The sequence below is a fragment of the Podarcis filfolensis genome (genome assembly GCF_964270895.1).
Source record: "Podarcis filfolensis genome assembly, chromosome: 2".
Classification (NCBI taxonomy): domain Eukaryota; kingdom Metazoa; phylum Chordata; class Lepidosauria; order Squamata; family Lacertidae; genus Podarcis; species Podarcis filfolensis.
Window position 1 is genome coordinate 83,117,119 of NC_139605.1, and position 21,631 is coordinate 83,138,749.

Consider the following 21,631-nt stretch of genomic DNA (forward strand, 5'->3'; position numbering starts at 1 on the left):
TAGGAGAAAACCTCTTAATGGTTTGACATTAGAACCATTCAAACAGAGGCCATGCAGCCATCTGTTGGGAACGATCTGTTGGGAACGATCTAGCTATGGACTTCCTGCCATGAGCCCCAGGACTCAGCTCTACAGCTGCAAATAAAACATTTCAAGTGCGTTTTAAGTGCAATATACAATGTGACACTAGGTGGCAATGGTGAGCCTTATGGAAAATTCAATGTATTTTTAAAAATGCTTTTTTAAAAAAACATTTTCAGATTTTTTAAAATAGGTGTGTAGATTCCACCCAGTGGGTTGCAGTAGATGGCCTGGAAGGCTCCCTCTGACTGTGGTTCTGTGGGGTTTGGGGTTTTTTTTTGTTTTTTTGGATGGCTGAATCATTTGTAGTTGCTAGGATATTGTAGGTATGTGGGCCAGCACTCGCACCCCAATTTCCCTCAATCTGGGACCCGTGTGCTAATGTCCCCATGTGATTCAGCCATGTAAATGTTACCAGAGGAGGATAAGAACAAGGTGCTGGAGATGACAAGCAGACTGTGCCATATGAATCATGCCTCAGATTCACCCAACTGTGTCCAATTGCTGGGACCCAGATTTTACATTTACATTTCACTGGCTCTGTCTCAGTTTGGGGCTCTCTTGCCATAGGTTGGATCAATGAAGCAGCCCTATTTGGTTAGGATGGAGATGTTGCCCAGCTGTTTTATCTGGGACATGAAGCACTCTTAAGTACAAGAGATCAGCTTCTCTTTTTCACGCACACATAACCAGTTAGGGTAGACTGCTTGGTCCATATCTTAGTTTTACATATGGCCGTGTTAAATATGAAGAGGGAGTTTGAAACGAGGTCATGGGGGCTCTTCAGTGCTCCCAGGGAACCTGACTGTGCAAACCATTTTCATGGTCCCCCGCCCATATTTTTATTGTTTGCTGGCAATTGTTGAAGTCTCATTTTAACTTCTAAAAAACAAAATTGCCTTCTTGCTGGCAACTTGATCCCACCCAAGCAGGAATCATTTAAAATGCCCTGTAACCAATCAAAAGGGCCCTGGGATTATGTCAGAAAAGTCAGGTCAGAGTGAGGGCACTACTTTCAATCTTTACTCTGCATGGATGATCCCATACAGTAATGTTTTTCGTTAGCAGTAGCATTATGGTGTCACACCATGCAGGTAATCTGATTTATCTATGCAACAGCGTCACAAAACCAATTCAGAGTGTGGTCAGTGATTCATGCCCTCACTCTGAATGGGCAAACACTTTTGCCCTGTTTAGAAATGCACCTACACATGCAAACACACACTTCAATGAAAGGATAAATGCAAGAGCAGAAGCTTCTTATGTACCATGCTCTGCAAGTCCTCTCTTTTTCTTTTTTGGAGTCCTTTGGACCAGCATCCACTAGAATAGCCCTTCTGTTGTGAATGCAATTTATTTATTTTTGCTTAAAGCTCATCCTGAATCTGAGTCTTCCTAACCCATGAAGTCTGTTCTGAGGGACTCTGCCCTGCATCCCATATGCTGGGCCAGAGGCTTAACCTGAAGTCTCTCTCCATGCCCCCACCCTGTGAGTTGGCCAGCATCCTATGTACTTGCTCTAGTCCAGAAAATATTTTAACTTGGATAGTTGCAGAAACTTATTTTAGCTCATTTTCGAACTCTGTATTAGGGATTAGCTTTGCTAGGCTTTCTTTTTTTGGTGGTGGTGGGGGAGCGGGGTGGTCAGTGCTGGCTTTGCCTTGCCTGATGTCCCTGGCATCTGATTGCCTGCTGTGCAGTGTTCAGCCACCAAACATCTATCCCTTATCTACAAAACTCAGTCGCAGTCACTTCCACTCTTATGAAATCAGAACTCCGGAGCAGATAAGCAAAGGCAAAATCTACAGTGAGTGAACAAGCAACCACAGCAACCACAGTATAATTAATTCACCGTTTCTCAAGAAATTCTCTGTAATTTCTAAACAGCAGATATGCCAGGCAGGGAAGTTAAAAGCAAAGGCTTTTTCCAGAGCCTCCTCCTACTCAGAAAAAACATAATTTCCCTGAATCTAGTTCCCATCTTCTGCGCATGCTGGTGCTCAGGATAAGCCATCTTTTCCGGGACTGCACATTTCCAGCTGGCAGGATCTATTCCACGAGTGACCAAACTGTGACACAAGACCTACCAGCAGCTCTCAATCTTTTCGTTCCCTGACATTTCAAGGACGAGACAGTCCAAGAAGAAAACTTGCCCTTAACTTTGCCCTCCTCCCTCCCAGTCAAATACACAACAGGAGAAGGGCCTGAGAAGAGAGAGGGGAGGGCATGGCTACAGGACAATCTGTGTGAGGTGCGATGGGGAGGGAGTGATGGGAACTCTATGTGTGCTGGGGTGGGAGAAGTGATGGGTGAGCTTTAGGGGAGAGGTGGAGAAGCAGAAGAGGCTGGGGGGGAGCAAAAGAATGGTTGCAGCTCTCAGTATGGGGGGGTGCCAAAGAATTCAGCATGGGGGCCAAAGGCTTAGGAATTTTGCCCCCCGCCAATGCATTCCATTTACACACATGCTGAATAATCAGCTGCACCAGAGATCTCAGCCTACAGTATCTGAACTGGAAAATGCAGCAAACTGAAAACATCAATGAATAGAGAGACTATTCTGTTCCTGGTGCCTAGCCCGGGGGTTATCACAAGCTGGATAAAGCCAGCATGTCACCGTTAGAGAAATGACATGTAAGAGATGCCTGGCTCCCACTCCACCTCCTATCAGATTCCAATTGAAGCACCAGCCCAAATTACGTACTTGCTCTAAAATGACAGAGAGGATGTTGGGCAGAGACCGTGCCAAATGAATATACTCAGGGTCAAACCCTGGCAATGTCATGGGAGAGGTAGCTCAGTGCATACCAAAAGGGACATGGTTAGGGTGGTTTTTCCCCCTGTGCCTTGAATTTGCTCAAAACCAGAAGCCACACACAAAACACAGCCTAGAACCCCTCTTTAAGTCCTCCACTGGACAGGCAGATCTCCCAGCACTGGGCATCTGGTATCCGACAAATCAGAGGTGGCCTCTTACAGCAGGAAAGCAGCCCTAAGCAAACAATTGTTATGAGGAAAGGGAATTAGGTCATGATGTGGGAGTAGAGAGGAAACAGAAGAAATAGCATAGTTGTTATGAAGGGGGAGGGTGGAAAAAGTGGGTTAGATGAAGAGAAGGAGAAATTAGAAATGTGCCCAATGAAAGGTGACTCGAGCAGCACATATACAAGAGTGCAGTCATGTATAATTTACCCCTGCTTAAAACAAAATCGGTTTGCCACCCCTAATTCTATACTAGCAATCCCCGTAGTGGCACAGAGCCAATGCTTGTCACATGTACCCAGGTGTTTGGAGCCGTAAACAGCATAAAATCGTGAAGCGCAGATGTATATTTGAAAATATTCAGGGACAGGCAGCAGTGGAAACATGCTGGGGATTCCGGATTGGCTGCAGTTTCCTGACATGTGTCTCCTGCTCATTTAGGAATCTCCACTTAACACTTTGCTGCATTTACTGCTGCAAGCGCTGTCGTGTGCATTATAAATACGCTCACTGTGTAAAATATGAACTATCCTTATAAACACTCAGTACATCCATAAGCATGCATACAATGGTATGTGGGGGAGTGTGTGTTTGTGAACATGCACCCTGAGTGCATCTTGTTAAGGCTGCGCAGGTTGCTTGGGCAATAATTTAGGGCCCAAGAAACCTGGTCAAAGTCCTATGGACAAATTACTTGGATTTGCTCCACCCCAATGTTGTGTTTCTTCTAAAGGCCTACCCAGACACTTTCGCAACATCAAGGTTGAGACTTTCAGCAGATGAATAGAGCACTGTGGGGAAACAGCATTTTTTAAAGAAAAGAAAAGATCTGTGCATTCTATAATGAATCCATGGTCCTAAGAAGGAAGCATAGATATTTCCCAATGATCAAGATGGCTGGCGCAGAGGCATTTCTAGCCCAGGTTCTCAGGTCTTGGTAAATGAGTCATGTATTGTGATGTCACCAGCGACAGAGGAAGGGACTTCAGACCACGCTGAGTTCTTTCTCAACTGCACCCATTACAGGGAATTAATAAAGGGTCCCACCCACCTTTCAATGTACCCTGCTTAAATCTTGAGTAAGATCCACAGCGTGCATGCTGTTTGCATTCATATCTTGATTGTTTTATTGTCATTTTTATACAAATTGCTAGGGAACACGACTGAAAGGCAGAATGGGGGGTGGGAAACCCAACACTTACAACGAATGAATGAAACACCACCTATCCTACTAATCCTGCAAATTAAGCTATATTAAGCTCATTCAATTGCACTCCCTGTTGTTAGGCATTCAACTGGTGGTGCCAGTGACCAAATTCGGGCTGCCGGGTCGGCAAAACTAACAAGCAACCATCTAGGTTTCTGAAAGCAGTCAAGACTAATTTCATTATCATTTCCCTCCAAGCCCTGCAATCAGGAAGAACCTCGGGAAGATCTAATTGCACAGCCTACAGTGGGATGTCTGGACAAGAGCAGTAGGCTACAGGTCGCTGTCAACTTTTATTCTGTATGTGAGGATAGGGTGGAGAGAGAGAAAGAGAGAAATATACCATTTCCTTTGTCCTTCAGACTGCTCCTGCCCCTGTTTCTCCTGCATGGCCAGCTTCTGATTGCCATCACCACCAATGCCTTCCTATTCTGGTGAAGGAGGGGCTGGCACATACACACGCATAGTGCATTTCACAGCCTACGTACTCAAGCTGAAGCTAGAAAAGCCATAAGGGCTCTAGAGCAGGTGGTGCATAAACAGTGTGTTACTATGAATACAGATTAGAACTATTCCTACAAGACCTGGCAGAGACACCCAGCCTCCTCTGCAAAACCCACAGACCAAAAGGCATGCAGTTTAGTTGCAGCTCAGAGTTCAGCCTGTCCTACAGAGCCATAACTCTTGCCTTCTGGCTGCCTCACTTGTGAGAAAGCTACAGCAAAATGGTGCAGGGAGGCCTCAGGGTTTCTGTCATTAAAGGAGACAGGAACCAAGAAAGAAGAAGAGTTTGGATTTTATATCCCGCCTTTCACTCCCTTTAAGGAGTCTCAAAGCGGCTAACATTCTCCTTTCCCTTCCTCCCCCACAACAAACACTCTGTGAGGTGAGTGAGGCTGAGAGACTTCAGAGAAGTGTGACTAGCCCAAGGTCACCCAGCAGCTGCATGTGGAGGAGCGGGGAATCAAACCCGGTTCCCCAGATTACGAGTCCACCGCTCTTAACCACTACACCACGCTGGCTCTCAGAAAGAAGGAATAGTGGACACTTTATACATCAAGAGCTTCTGAGCTCTCAACTTTCCAGTGGCATTTGCTTTTTGTTTAGTGGGGTGGCATCCACAACCCCCATTGGAACTAATCTCCTTCACAAGTCTTCCCTGCAAAGATATACTCTCCCGGTGGTTTCTTCAAACACACTGTGCTTCTTTATAGCGAATAAACAAAGGAAAGAAATACACAAGCTGACTTTTAAGACTGGAGAAAAGTCTATGCATACTATCCGCTTAAACAAACAAATCACAAGAAAGCAGGATTCTGCAAAATATATACATATGCAAATAAGCTTTCCCCCCACAGACTTCATTCTGTCTCTGACAATCATGTGGAAATTAAAGGGCCAGCCTTGCTCTCCTGCCCTGCCAATAGCCACCCCAGCCCTGCATTGTCAATTTTGAGATTGTACCAGACATTGCCTCCACACGCTTGTCTATCAGCGTAGTCACCAGAGCTAGAAAATTGCTTCTGTGTTGTTGTTTTTAAAGAAAACTAAGATTCCCAAATGTCAAATGAGGGGCCTAGGATCAAGTTCCATACTCATTCAATGCAGTGGTGGAGTCACAGCCCTGGCTGTATAGAAGGCTTGCAGGGCCGCCTCTGTCACGCAGCAAGATGAAACAGAATGCTTCAGGCGGAAAAAATTAGGGGGATGATTGAGGCAGGAATTGATGTCTGAATAGCGAAGTAAATCACTATGGCCCTAGCACAGAGGGAGGCAGCTGGCATCATTTGATGTTCAGCTTATTGTAGCAAAGTGCCCTGGGTTGGCACAAAAGACTGGGCTCACAACTTTTGGGGCAAACCTTTCGATTTCCCCTTCATTCGTTTCCTGTGCTCTTCCGGCTTCTCGCTGTAGAGTGTGGGTTCATTCATAGTCACTCCTGGGGTGCCAACACTGAGATTAACATCTGGTCCTGACACCTTGAGACTACGATGCACATGCACATGCTCTCTTCTTCTGCATGTCTGCGTGGAAAGGATCACTCTGTGCAGTGAGCAAGCAAACAGCTCCACACCAGTGGGAGCGCTGTACACCCCCCTCTCTCTACATCTCTCTGTCCACCACATAATATTATCACTGAGCTGAAAACAAGCCCCCTTTTTTGTCTCAAAGGCTCCCTTTTACATTAAGCGTTCTTTTTCTTTCCCTACGATGCACCTCCCTCCTTCCTTCCCTCCCTTTGCCAGAGAAGCCCATTCGCCTCCTGTGCTCTCTCCAGTCCGCTGTATTGCACAGAGCCAGCTGAGTTTTGCTGTGATGTTTTGTTTCAAAGGAAATCTATATTCTTAATCCTCTTGCTCACCCTCTTGCTACTTTTATTAGTCTCTCTTTTTTATATAAAAAAAGAAGATATTGTTACCATAGTAACTCACAATTTCCTGATATCATTGTGGACGATAAGAGTCGTGATGCCAGGCTTCACAGCTTTGGGACCACACTCTGCAGATGGAATGCTAAATGCCTTCCTAGGTGGACTTTGGCTGGCCGCATACCCCTCAGCCCACAGGCTCCAAAAGAGAGACTGCGGAAAGGATGCGTGGTCAGGTGTGGGGGCATTTGCAAAGCCAATGGGGTCATGTCAAGTAGTTTTTCAAAATGGGAGCAGCTACAGCATGCCTCTTACACTGAGGCGGCCCAGAATGGCAAAGCATCAGGGAGCAGATACTCACCATACATCCTCCTACATTTATTTTATTTTATTTTGATGGGGAGGCATCTCAAGTTCTGCTCATTTTGAACACCTGCTTCCAGCAGAGCAGCACAGAATTTACCCCAGCTGTCTGCACACAAGATGCAGGGGATGTCGAGCTCTGAGGGCTTCATAGGCTGAACTGAGGAGGGACAAACACATCCATGCTGCCTCGTGTATCACACTTCCAGCTCTGCTCTTTGGCATGAAACTGAAAGCGAGGGAGAATCCTATGCAGCTAGCTTTGCCTGAATTAGCAGATTATCTGAGTATGCAAGCACTTATGTATTAATAATGTACCTGCATTTTTGCACAGGCACCACTTCCAATTTGCCTCAATTAAACACTTATTATTGGATACGAAGCCTGTCACTTCAACACAAAAATATTCATTTCCATGCGCACTGCGGAACACACCATTTGCCACCAAGGAGAAGCTCTGAGGAGCCGTTCCTGGCCTGCTCTCCTGTGCTTTCTGTTAAATGTTAACTACTAGGAGCAGTGCATTTGGTGAGGCATCGTGGGCCCAAGCCTGTGGAACTCCCTGCTAGCTGAGATTAGACAGGCACCCCCCCTTGCTGAACCTCAAGATCATGATTAAGGCTTTCTTGTCGCAGCAGGCATTTTGGGGTAGGGTTTGGTTTTATGACGAATTTTTGTTGTTGTTTTGTTTCATTTTCTGTGGATTGCTTTTATACGTACAATTTAGGAATGGAAATAATTAAGTGGTATAGCACATGCCTTAAATAAATAGTGAACGGAGTACGTTTCTGTTTTCTCTGAATCAGGATTAAATGTTTCCACACCCACCCACTAGGTGCTCAGTCCCTCTTCTCTATTATTTCTTAGGCGTTTTTCCTTTAGAAAACCAACCAACTAGACATGTGTTGCTGTTATCCCTGCCAGATGACTTGCTCCACAATGAGCTTGTACAGTCAGCAGTCTTTATCTCTCTGTGTTACTTTGCAGGATATGTGGAGCACTAGCCACATCTCTGTTTTCTACTTATTGTATCTTTTAAAAAATTACTTCTCAAGGTTGCCCAAGGGGTTGCCTAGACCACAGCTCAAACTCACACAAGAGTCAGCTGGTAGGGCTTGCACCTACTTAACATCTGCTCTTTTCAGCTGCTACCGAATCATAAGAAAATTCTGCATACACAGACAGCAGTGGATTCTCCCATGCCTAAGGAGGATGCCACCAAACTATGCAAGTGAGATTCACATACATGAAGACACATAGAAAGAAGGTATGAGTAGAAGTGTTGGGGGAGGGGTAAAGAACAATGGCTGCACAAACTAACAGAATTTGCAGAACTCGCAAATCTTACAGCCAAAATAGGAAGTCAAGATGGGAAAAACAAAAAAGCAAAAGGGTGAATGGGACAGCTTTGGGGAATATTTTTTTTAAAATCTGATACCAAAAATCAACCTACAAGTAGGGGTAATTCTACAAACAACAGTTAAACACAGCGAAGGACCAGAAGGGAGAAAATTAGGGTGGAATAACAAACTGATATGCAGCAAAAGCCAGGTTTGTTATGAATGCCATGGAAGGTAAGGTTGGGAAGTCTGCACACAAAAATCTGTTTCTGGAAATAGAAAAATGGAAAATGTACAATAAATAAATAAATAAATAAATAAGAAGAAGAAGAAGAAGAAGAAGAAGTAGAAGAAGAAGAAGTGTCGGGGGGGGGGAGTTCATCATCCATTCAGGCTCCCATTTTGAAAGAGTACGCATTGAAGAGTGTGCAAGAATAGCGAACTCTCACAAACGCATGAAACAAACTTGCACCACCTTTAAAAAAGAGCCTACAAGATTGTGTAGATAGATGGATAGATTAGATTAATGTAGCTACATTGATTTATTTATATTTCATCATCAAGCCTTTTGCCTTCCATTTATGATGATGATGATGGTGGTGATGATGATGATGAAACAGTTTGGGAGATTCCAAACTTGGTCTTGGACTATTTAGACACCAACTACTTGCAACTTTGAGATGTTCTCTGCATGGGTCAGAAAAACTCTAACCAAAATAGTTCTCTTCTTTCATCTGCCAACCCAGAGGCAGCTGGCCTTGACTTCAAAATCTTTTCACATCTGTGTAAGGAGGATTAAAAGGTGAAATGTTTCCCATGCTGCTGAACTCTGAAATTGGCTGGACACATTTGTTAAAACTTTTTTTTTAAGGTAAGGAAAAGAGAAAGATTGAGGGCATGTTCCACTCTAGTTTTGCATGCAGACTGAGATCAAAATATGCCCCCAGGTAGAAGGAGTTGCTGAAAACAGCACTTTGTGTGTGTTTACATTGGAAGCTTCCTGACTTAAATGTCTTATTAAAAGCCTTCCCAGCTATATCTAGCTAATCAGTGGACTAACCTGTGTAGCTTGCTGCATTCAAAGCCGAATTTGCATCAGTAGGTTGTTGTTCAGACACAAAGGTGCAGAAGGCACCTGCTCATTGAACCACTTTTGCCACGGTAGCACATAAACTGGAAGGGGAAATTGTTTCTTGGGAATGGTGAAGCAAACCAGGTTCTCCATGTTTACAAATCTTTAAATGTCTAATACCATTATTGGTATTGAACTTCTCCTAGGAAATCTAGGGCTTCCTTCCAAAGGTCTGTTGTTGTTGTTGTTTGCTGTTCCTGCTGAGCACTTTTTTAAGGATGTTTTAGGGAATGTTGTGGGATAATAAGGTCAGCTTAATCCCAGTCATGGTGGAGAAACAAAGCTTTCTGTTTCACCCAGGTGGTGTTACGCTGCCTTAAAAGGTTCTGTAGTCTGAAGGAGCAATTTGGTGATATATAAGGACGACAAATGTAGCTGCATAGAGGCAAGAACCCTATTTAAACCTAAATTTCAATCCCCATTGGGGTTCGCTATTTGGTATGGAATTTTTCCATCAGCCATAACACCTATCCTTCCCAGCTACATCTGCTACACTGAGGGAGTCCTGTCATCGTCACAGTTCACAACCCCTTAACCTTGAGTGAGTGAGTTGAGACATTCCCAAGGCGGTCCCATTTCCCCAAAGCACATTGGACTTGAGAATCTGGTCTATGGAAACCCCCATTGCCACTCATCTGATGCCTTGGGGTGCTTACCAGTTTCTTTTTAATTATACCACCCTCTTTACCTGCACTGACCCCGCCAGCAAGGACTAACTGCTAAAGCTTGAATATATTACTACCTAATCTCCTGAGTGCAGTGCAGAGTAGATGCTCACCACAAACTCCCTGACCAAAGGAGGAAATATTCCTAACCAGCCCCACAAAAGAGGTAGCAGGTATTCTTGTACAATCAAAGGGCAGCTGCTGATCTGCACTGCAATTGTAAGTGGAAAAGCAGCGCCAGCCTTTTAAATCTTAGTACTTACCACCCAGTGGTCTCTCTGCAGGATTATGAGTATTTGTGAGCTCAACAAGATTCCCACACCATTTGAGCCGGCTCCACTTCTGCGCCAGTGGCAGGGTGTTTGTGGGGCTGCTGCCTGAGGCAGCTGCCACAGCCTGCCTAATGGCGGAGCCAGCTCTGCCTCTGATGAATATTTGAAAACCCAGATCAATAATTTCCCTGTTTGATGGGAGGAGGAACTGTCTGCCTGAGCAACCCTTCTCCAAAAGTCTGCAGCAATCCTCTGCTTATTGCAAACTCTGTGAACAGAGCTCCTGCTTAACAAATTCATAATCTTGGGTATTAATCTGGCATGAGATCCATTTGAAAAGAACCTGGCAGTTGTCTTCTGTGAAGTCTGAACATTCTTTTCCCAGGAGGAATGACCATGGCTGCTTAACTCTACGAGTCCACCTGACTGCTGCACAATATGGTGGGCAAGTGGTCTCTCTGATATCTCACTGAACTCTGTCATCTCCTCTGTCCATATTGCTATCAGGCATCCTGTCCTGTTATATATGGTTTGACTTTTGGTAACAATCTGACCACAGCAGAAAACAACAATCCCAATTGTTTCTAAACATCTGGAACATATCTTGAGTCATTCATGCTTGCCATTTTGCCTGACCAGAGGGAAAGAGAGAAAGCTAAAAGAGGCAGCTTGGATTTCACTGTGCTAACAGCTGGTTCAGATTTTGGAGGGGCTGAACTGATGTTGCTCTGCATTTGGTGCTGACTCTGCAGCTCCACAGTAAATGCTTAGTCTTTATATTTTGCAAATATACAGATGATTGCAAAGATGTCCTAAATCTCCATATCCCTTTCCTACAACTAGTCTAGGTAGTTAAGAAGACACAGAGGTGTGTGCCAGGATATCTTTAGTTCAAATCTTGATGGGACATAGGAAGCTACCTTTTATCAGGCCACGCCGTTTGTCCACCTGACCCACTATTCCTTACTCTGACTTGCACCAGCTATCCAGGTGTTCCCAGGCTGAAATCTTTCAAATCACCAGCTACCTGCTCATTTCCAGGGAATAAACCTGGGACCTTGAGTATGGAATGCATGTGCTCCACCACAAACCTATAGCCAACCGCACCTCAGGCTTGGACTCACTAAGTAGATGTAAGCAAGCTACTGTGCTTCAGCGTCGGTCTTCCACCTTGCTAATCCAGAACTAGCTCCAGAGGACAACAAGGTTAAGGACAAGGTTCTGGGGACACCAGAGGGCCCACTGACATTCTGGCTCGCCAGAGCACCCAATAAGGATGACTGAAATAGTTTGTGCTTTGAACTGTACAAATAACAAGTCATTCATAATATTATACCTCTCTTCTTTTTTTCTGAGTTTGCCTTGAACTGCCCACCACACAGGGAAGGGATAGCAGGAAACAGCACCTTAAGCTCGAAAACATAAGAGACAGAGCTTTAATGCAGAGATTGAACAATTAGCATCTCTGTGATGGTGCCAAAGGAATACTGATAGATAGAGCAATTAGGGAGATTTCTTGTAATCTTAGGCATACCGTGTTTTACATCTAACTCACAACAGCAAACGGTGAATTCCCTGCATGGCCATGCAGAGAGGAGGAACCACTTCCTCAAAGGAGACCCATTGCTGACATCCGTATGTCAGGCATGCTGCTGCCTTTGCAGTCTATAGCAGAGATTACATTATGTTTCCCCTGTAGATATTTCCAGCTCCCCAAATCATGGCACTGCATATTCAGAGCACCTCCAGAAGAAATATGATTTTTGCAATTCCCTGGTGGTCGCTGTTGGATCACATTGTTCCCATTTTCTCTTCCAAAATACAAAACTATGGTCTATTATTCACCTTTTCCATTAATTGAGGGATCTTTCTTTCACTCTTTCTCTTTAGATCCAGAGTAACAACTCAGAAGCCTATTGCTTTATTTAGAATACTTATCCATATTAGCAAATATGTCACTTTTGCTTTGTGAGTCAAGAAACAGGGATATTTGCAAAAGCCCTTTTTTGAACACATCTTTTTGTTTCAAAACTGCTGTCATTGAAACAATAGTTTCAGCAACCATATCTCCCTAACACATTGTAAACTCTGCAGATGAATGAGGAAACGATCTTAAACTGCAGCCTCTTTTTCTTTGCTGATGGCTCCTGATGAAGTGAGAGTTTTGTCAGTACGGAGTCGAAGCCCAGGACTCCACTAAACCCACATTTCTTCCTGCAACCAAACTGGCTCTTAGCATTTAAATTCCATCAGAATTTGGTAAGGGCCATAGTTCAATAGCAGAACATGTGCTTTGCATGCAAAAGGTCCCTGGTTCAATTCCAAGCATCTCCAGGTAAAGAAATCCCCTGCACGGAAGCCTAGGAAGCTGCTGCCAGTCTGTGTCGACAATACTGAGCTAGATGGGCCAACAGTGTGAGGCAGCTTCCTCATTTGCTAAGTGTATGTCCCAGATAATCTGCAGTCACAAATTTCCTCTTCGTTTTTTTTTATTATTATTATTCTTCGACTGAACTAATTTCCTCTTTCCTCCCAACAGCCTGCCCCTGCAGTACCACCACTGCATTTTTATAGGTAGGAGATTGGGAGCTCAAGACATTCACACATGCTTGTGCATAACTTGATTCCTCTGTACAAATCAGCCACAGCTGAATGCATGCATACATACATCAACTTCAGCCAAGAGCCTTGTGGTTTGAAAGGATGTGCAATCTCTGTCTGTAATAGGTGAGCTGGAACAACTAATTCATGCATGTGGGGCACCACTTAATGCTGCAGTTATCTGGTAATGAACTGGTAGTGCTGAAGTGGTTTCTTAACTTATAGTTGCTAAACATCTCCTTTGCCTGCCCGGCATACCAGCTAGGGAGGGAAAATGGCAGGAAACGTTGGCTTTTGCCCAATTCTTTCTCTAGGTTCTGCGGTTATAGATTATAGGCACAGCTATAGATTACATTCTGCCTTAGAACCAGAAGTCTGCTCTCTTGCTTGCCACAGAGGGTTCAGGTAGGAGCAGCTTTGCAGGGGCCCCAGATGGAGATGAAGCCTATCAGGTGTAGTGTGAAGAGGGCGTGTTAGTGTTGACATGCAGAGGGTCAGGAGGCCAGCTGGCTAGCCCCAGCTGGGCTATCTCCTTCCAGCCGTCCCACTGCGAAGACCATTGGCCTCTGCTCTGACATAAATCAGTGACCTGGGCTTCAGAGCCAGGGCACACTATCAGCAGAGAGAACTGTGCACACAGTTTAGGCATGAGGCTTGTGGATGCATACTACAACTACAGATTTATTAATCATAAATCACGACAAAGAAACATGTCGTCTCTCTCGTCTTCTCAGAGAGAACGGGAAAAAGCAAAAACTATACACAACGGAAGTTCCCAGCAAGCTGTGCTGGAATGTAAACAGACATGTGACATGCAACAGTTCCACATGTCTGCTCCTTAAGGTGGAATGGAAATCTCAACAGTTAGTACACAGGCATGGGGTGGGGCTTGGCAGGTTACTTAAACTCACACTGTCCTTGACTGAGCCTCTTTGCCTGTTCACAATGTACTCCCATCCGGACACAGTGTAAGGGTTTGTCCACACTTCCTTTTATGTTGTGTTTCTAGGCATAGGTCCAGGATTTCCAGGTCCATGTCTGAGTGGTAGGTTTTTTCCCCCTTTGTCACGGTCCTTGGAGATGGACCTTGAAATCCCAGAGCTGTGCATAGAAAACATGGCACAAAATGAAGTCTTGATTAGCCCTAAGATCAGCTGGTTACATAAGGCCTGAGTATGATTTTCTTAATATAAATAATGCTTAAGTGTTTTTTTTTGGGGGGGGGAAGTATTTTGTTTTCCTTGCCTGTTCTGCACTGTGAACTATTGGGGTTTTGTCAGAAAGGGGCACATCTTTTAAATTGGTTGGTCTGAATTGGCAGGACTGTGCAACTATCTTTATACAGAAAGACATGGTTATTATTATTATTATTATTATTATTATTATTATTAATCGCCTTCTTAGGCAACGTATAAACAAAAGCAGCAAACAACTGTTAAACACACAAAAACAGCAGATACATTTAAAACAAAACAAAATAGACACGCATGGTAAAGACTCATTTATCCAGTTGGGAAAGCTTTTTGGAACAAAAAAGGTCTTCAATTCTTTTCAGAAAGTGTTGGTAGTACCTGCTGTACTCAACAAGAATGCTATTCCACAGAACAGGGGTAGCCACACTGAAAGCCCTACTCCACTTGGAGGCACTGTTATTATTATGGGAGGTTCCAAATACTTTGCACTGTGGGACCTGGAGTTTGAGTTACAGTTTCAGCTTCTCTTTAGGGTGAAATTTCCTTCCCTACCCAGAGCTGTAGGGCTCAGGGAAAGAGAGGTTGAGGAAGGCCTCCCTCAACACCTGAAAATATCTGTCCACTGAGGAAGAGAATGGGCACCTGACTACCCACAACTCAGTGCCAGGTTAGGCTCACCTCACCTTTAAGAAACTTTGAGTTTCAGTTAGATGTACAGTTCAGTAACCAGAACCTGCATAGTTTCAAGATCTTCTTAGTTTACTCAGTACCCTTGTGTCTCAACTCATTATTCTAGCTGAGAATCTTTTTTTTCAAAACTGTCCTCTACTAGTTGTTAGTATCCTATTCAGTCCCATCTTCACCTCTGTCAGTTCATTCCTCAGAAATCCATATACCATTGGATATCAATTAATGATTATCCTGAACTAGAGTTGAACCAAGCTCTGTCTGTTTTAGTGGTTCTCCCCTTATGTGGTTGCAATCATATGAAGAGGAGAGTGGGACCATGTTCAGCGCCTCTGGGCAATCCACATTTACTCCCCCCACAACATACACTACCTGCCATCCATGTTTTGGAGGGAATGCCTGTATTGGGGCTACAGAACACTGTTGATGCATCTATTCAAGTTATGGCAGAAATCACTATCTGTTTCTTTTCATGTCATACTTTCCTGCAGGTTTCCCATCCATCCTTGCACCCATATAAGTCTCATTCTTCCCCTACTGGAAGAGCTTGTCCCATCAAAAGCTCTCCCTAGTGGTGCAACAATAAAACTGCTAGCACATTTGCAAAGTTAGGCAGGGTCTGGGGTAGTTTCAAATAGGTTGCGGGAGTGTGTGTTGCGATTGCTGCATTGCGCAGGGTTGGACTAGATGATCCTCCACAGTTCTACAATTCATCATTCTATGATACTTTTCTGCCAGAGATCAGCCTTCTTTTACAAAGCAACGTATGCCACCTAACTTAAACTTGCAATTCTCACCTCATTTTTCCTCTATCAAAATGCACTTATAGCATCTTCTAATAAATATCTGGCAGTCCTGCCTCTCAGTTATGATGATCCTCACATTACATGCAAATACATATATTTAAGTTGGTGTCTGCTTCTGTTAAGTGAAAAGCAGATTCAGAAGGAGAACTGTGGGAGAGAAGTGCTTAACCATTCCCTCACCCACCATTTCCTCACGGAACCCCCCCCCCCCATTCATCTGAGTCTTTTCTGTTCTCACACACCCACACCCATGGAACTACAAAGATCTGGAATCCCATAGAGGAGAAAGGAGCTTGGGAGGTGTTGCAGATACAGATGGCTTCGGTATTCCCTCCCCTCTTCCACTTCTCTGCTGAAACCCCTCTTTTACCTTCTGCCTCAACAGAAGGAAGATCCCTTGGGATGTAATCAATAAGGTAAAGAGAAGAAAAGATGCCCAAGACAGGCCCAGTCACACTACCTGTGTGTTGTGCTGGGAATCTGCAGTCTGCAGTGGCAAAAGAGATGAGCTGCCTCAGCACCTTGTGGAGCTATTACCCTTTTAAGGTCACCTGCTTTGACCTCTCAAATAACCAGAGGCAGGATGGCTTTACCCAATGACTCCTGTGTCATATTCAATCACTTGTGACTGAATTGGGGCATCTCGCTCTACATAGTATCCCATTATGACTGTAACAGTTCATATAATGGATAATACAAAGTATGTCTTATTTCCCAGGAGGTGGGTAGTGGAGTTAGCAGAAGATTCCAGTGCTCAGATGAGGATTTGGGTCATGTTTTAAGAGTGAAAGCTTATGTCACAATTCACTTGCCCTTTGTAGTGTTCCCACCCACATATTTTTTTCAGATTTCATTTGTTTGTCTATTGTTATTATTCTTTTCTATTGTAACAGCTCATTATTGTAGTCCATTGCTGCAAAATGCCATTATTTTCACCTTATACCATCACAGAGCATTTAAACATGTCTCAATAAGTCCATTAACAAATGTATTTGCATCTCTTAAAGTATAGTCACAAATGCACTTTCAAATGCAAGCCATTGCTGCTGCTCCATAGAATCCTCAGGCACTAAGCCTCCATCTTGACTCATTTCCCCACAATAAAATCACCAGCATGTGATTTTATAAGTACTGAAGAAGCGCAACACTTACCTGGGTTGCTCTTGGAGGTGCGCACCGGCGTATAGTGATTTTTGGAGGATGTTCTGATTGGTGTGTTGTCTTTGGGGGAGGTATCTATAGCCGAGATAGTCTCTCTTTCACAGTGTGCTATGGGGATTGGTCCCTGCTGCCGGAGGATATCGGCCAGAGCCCTGCAAGGAAGGATGGAAGACAGTGCAAAGTGTTCACAACTCAAGATGAACGTAAGAGAACTTGTCTCTATGTGATACATTGCAATTTATTTATTTAAAAGAATATACTGTGGGCGTTACATTTTCTTTCTCGTGTGTGTGAATGTATTCTTTTGTATAAACACTAGATGTAATGGAGATACGAGAGGAGAAAGAAATAGAGAGAGAGAGCAGAAGCAGGATGGTGTCAAAGTTCCCAGCAGGACTCTCTGTGTTGGTGGTTGCCCATTCACTTGAAGCACTGTCTATGGGTCAAGATTGGAATGCATAGACAGGAGCCAGAATATTGTAAGTAGAAGCCACAGTAGAACTCTCTAACACATATAATGTATGTCAGCTGTTTGAACTTTATGCTATGTGTACTCGTGCATGGTATGTATTCTTGGTTGAAAAAACATGCACACACACACACACACACACACACACAGTAGCAGCTGATGTAGCAGCCAAGGAAACCCACTCCCAGCACTAGCCACTACAGATGCTGCTGCGGCAAGATCAGGGCTGTGTTAGTGCACTCTCAGAGACAATCAGGTGTTCATGCTGCTGCCTCCACACAGCCCCAACCTTGCCCCACCTCATCTTCCTCCAGGTAAGATGCTGGTGTCAAGAAAGCAGCTCCATGGCTCTGCTCAACCACACTGGCTGCTACTGCACACACACACACAGTGCTTTATGTTACAATATATATATTCAAAGCCTCTGCTGGCACATTTGAACCTGGCCCCATTATCTGTAATTTGCCACACACAGTATATTCTTTACAAAAGGAAAAGGAGGTGGCATACCTTTGTTGCAGAGCACAAGCTCTGCGTGGAAAAGTTATCTGTTTCAATCCCTGGTGTTTCCAGGTACAGTTGCACAAGGCATGTGTTTGACAGCTGCTGCTACTCTATATCAATCAGCCTTCTCCAACCTGGTGCTCTCCAGATTTGTTGAAGTCCAACTCCCATCAGTCCTAGCCAGCATGGGCAATGGTCAGGAATGGTAGGAGTTGCAACCCAGAGAAGAAAAAACAACTCTGGAGGCAACTGGGTTTCAAAAGGCTGGTGTTGTCCATACCAAGCTGGAATTCAAATAAGGTGGCTTCAGATCACAAAGTTATGTGAAAATCCCAGTTGCATCTCCTTCTCTCTCTCCTAGGTGTGCCTTTTGAAGAAATATCCCTGTGGGATATGAACCATGGTTCCTTCCAGGTAGCATTAATGGTTTTCAAAGTGTTTCCCAAGGTTCCCATTCCATAAGGGGGCTGAATCTACAACTATAAATAGTATAGTTAGTATCTATAACTATAAATAGAAGTGAAATATGCAACACCACATCTTTAAGCTTATTCATTCTCTCCAGATGAGGTAAAGGTCCCAGGTTTATAGCATTCTTTACCTGTTTATGCACCACTGATGCTGCTATTCAGGTTTAAAACCATCTTGCATATTCTTGATTGTTTTAGAATGATGCTATGGAGTGTATTTCTCATACCTTTAATCTTGGCTGTAATTAGCTTTTATCTGCTGTCAATTTATGGTGTTTTAAATCATTGTTGGATTTTGTTCTATTTATTTTTCATGAATTGTTTTATAAATTGTAGGCTACCTTGTGAGGGTTTTTATTCTAAAAGCATCTTAAAACCCTGCATTAAATGAATAATACCTTGGGCACAATCCACTAGACCTGTAGTATGAATCCCTCTGAAATGCCTAGGAGTTGCACAAGAGCTATATTGCAGTACATCACTTCTTCCATTGCAGAAGCTTGCTAAGAAAGCAAATAAAGTAGAACACATGAATTTAAATTTCTGTGCAGCAAGCTTTCAAACAGAGTGATTCTTTAGATCTCATTTTGATTTGCAAATGGGATAGTTCCTATTGGGTTTCCGATCCCATTGTTTCTTTTTTACACAGATAAAACAGTGTCCAAACTCTTTGCTCCAGCTGACATGAAAACCTTTCTGAAAAAGATACTGAATGGCAAAAGGAGGAAGGGAGTGTGGGGGCAAGACAGGAACAAAAAATTAGGTGGTGAAAAGGGAAAGAACACTGGGCTAAAACAAAATGCATTATATATATCTATTTAATTGTTGATTTTTTTTTAAAAAAAATTACTAACAGTTGTTCTGCTTTCCAGAGGATGCTGATTTTCATGAAAAGTTCTGAAGTAACTAACAAACACAACCCTATTAGGGACCTGGATTGCGATGAACAAGATATCCAGGTTCCTTGTGAAAAGTACATCTGCATTCAGTGCTGCAGCACTAAAAAAAATACATCAAGACTCTTCCCACAGTGAGATGCTTTTGTGGATATTTGAATGATATTTCATCTGTGAGAATTTTAGACTCCGCAGAACAGGAGTGGAAGGAAACACATGGGTTGCTTTCTTTGTGTAGCCAAGATCTACAAAGACTCTTCCATGACATGGAGAGGGCAAGAGAGTTTGGCTTGGAAGCAGTAGGAGAGGCTTTAATGCTCATACAATGTAATACGCTCTGTTCTCTCTAGTGGGGAAACAGGCCTAGAGTCAATCTCTTACCAATGCAAGGATGGGAAACAATCGGATTCCTTAATGCATTATTGTTGCAGCCTGCAAGTTGTATGAGCTCCAGCCTGCATAGTCAATGGTCAAGGATTATGGGAGCTGTAGTCCAGCGACTTCTAGAGTGGAACATGTTAGCCACCTCTTTTTCTTTTTCTTTTTTAAATTCCTCTTAGACAGGTTCAAGATTATGAATCACTCTTTTCCTCAGGCACCAGCCACATGCACAATGAGCAACAGATAGCAAGAGTAGTGCCAGAAATTTCCTTCAACTTTTTCAAAGTGTTGAGTTCACTGATGGCTTTGAAGGAAAAGACAGCTTAATGTCTCCTTTTTACAGTTATAATTCTATAATGATAAGATATGCCAGTAGGGTGGTGTCCTATGGTGCCGGGACTTGTCCACAGCAGGACGGAGAGATGAGAGTGAATTGCAAGCATCAGTTCTCTTGGTTGCATGAAGTCTATAAATCAAAATCTGCACCACAGTAACCCAAATTCTGTGCACTGGTTCATATCAAAACCACACATCTGCGGCATCAAATTCCTGAGAATGCACAGAAATACTATAACTGAGCAGAACACAAAAGAACAAGCTTTCTGTTACCAAAGAACGCACCCCTTGTATTGAAGGATGCATTGCCAGTCAGCATCTCTTCTTCAGATACATATAAATTTGGGTGCAAGAGCATGGCAGAGAATCCAGAGAAGACAAGCTATGATGGATACTATCCCACAAATATGCAGTGTTGGAAGTGCAGGCTAACCAGTGGGAAATGTTGAGAGCCAAGAAGGAGATGCAGTCTTGAGGAGAAGCTGATAAGAGGGGAAGCACTATGGGTTAGTGGTAGAAGGCAGACTTTGCTCCTGCCTAACTATCCTTTTAAAGTTCATTGGGAGTATCAATAAGCATGTGGATAGGGACTTGGACTTAAAAAAACAAACAACAACCCAGAGTCCATCAAAAGATCCAAGTAAGCTTAGTAGTTACGAGATATTTATCTCTATATGTATGTATTTCTAAATGTATTTTACATTAAAACATTTTTAACACAGTTTGGAATGTTTGAGATGAGAACTGTCACAAAATCTTGAAATGTGTGAAATCTGAAGGTTTTGCCTAATTGGGACAAGTGCTTTTATATGGACCAGTGCTGGTTTTTAAATTATCTGAAGTTGGAGGTGAGCAGTGATGTGGCTGACACCAAATTGCTCAGGGTGGGATAACAAGGAACCCCCAAATGATTTCTTCAAACTGGGTGAATGGGCATTAAAATGGCAAATGTGGTTCAATGTAAGCATGTGTAAAGTTATGCACCCTGGAGCAAAGAAGTCTTAACTTCACATATAAACTACTGGTGTCTGAAGTAGCAATGGCTGCTCAGGAAAGAGATGTTGGTGTTGGGGTAAATGCTCACCCAAGTTGTGTCATGCCTAGCCCTGACCTGGTACCAGGCACAGAATCCTCCAAGGACAAGCTGGACCTTGAGGAGCAGACAGCCAAGGACCTTGAGGAGCCCCGCAAGCCAAGAACCCTGAGGTGCAGACAGCACCTTTTGTAGAGTAGTGTAATGTAAAGCATTTTTTCTTGTGAAACTTTCCTAGAGATGCTAGAAACAAACAGAGGAAAAAACAAATTGTGTCCCAAAATGCAGGATTCTTTTTTTTAAAAACCCCCCTGAAATGAATGCTGTAGAACCTGAAGGGAAATTGAGAGTTACATCCCACACCTGCACGGTGCTGAGCTGCATCATATATTTATTTATAAGTGCACATATTTGATAAGACACACTTTCCAGAAGGGGAAAGGTTTAATTAGAAATATCCCCATGAGATGTTAGAATCGCAGGGCCAAACTGCACATGACATGTAGTTGTGTGCCTCTTTCCCCTAGTGGTTTGTGTGGTGGTTGTTTTTTTAAATGAAAAGCAGCCTCAGGCAGATGTAAGCAGAGCAGAGGAATGGATTAGGGAAAGGACTACTTAACCCTTCCACTTCCTTCCACTTTTCTACTCAACATCACCCCCAATCTGCTTTCCAAATGGTGAAGGAAA

The 21,631-nt window shown here is 43.5% G+C and overlaps 1 protein-coding gene and 1 long non-coding RNA gene across 8 annotated transcripts in view; one reads left to right on the forward strand and one right to left on the reverse strand.

Moving 5' to 3' along the window:
• The window catches only part of SHISA6 (shisa family member 6), a 258,658-nt gene that overhangs the window by 222,213 nt on the left and 14,814 nt on the right, over positions 1-21,631 (reverse strand). For all 7 annotated transcript variants that reach the window (XM_083597737.1, XM_083597735.1, XM_083597732.1 and 4 more), the window contains exon 3: positions 16,847-17,007. In XM_083597737.1, the coding sequence (XP_083453863.1) occupies positions 16,847-17,007 (161 nt within the window). The remainder of the gene's footprint in view (positions 1-16,846; positions 17,008-21,631) is intronic.
• On the forward strand, positions 17,223-19,071 carry LOC310754042. The gene is made up of 3 exons (XR_014543562.1): positions 17,223-17,334; positions 18,190-18,242; positions 18,948-19,071. It is a non-coding gene; the product is annotated as an uncharacterized lncRNA (long non-coding RNA).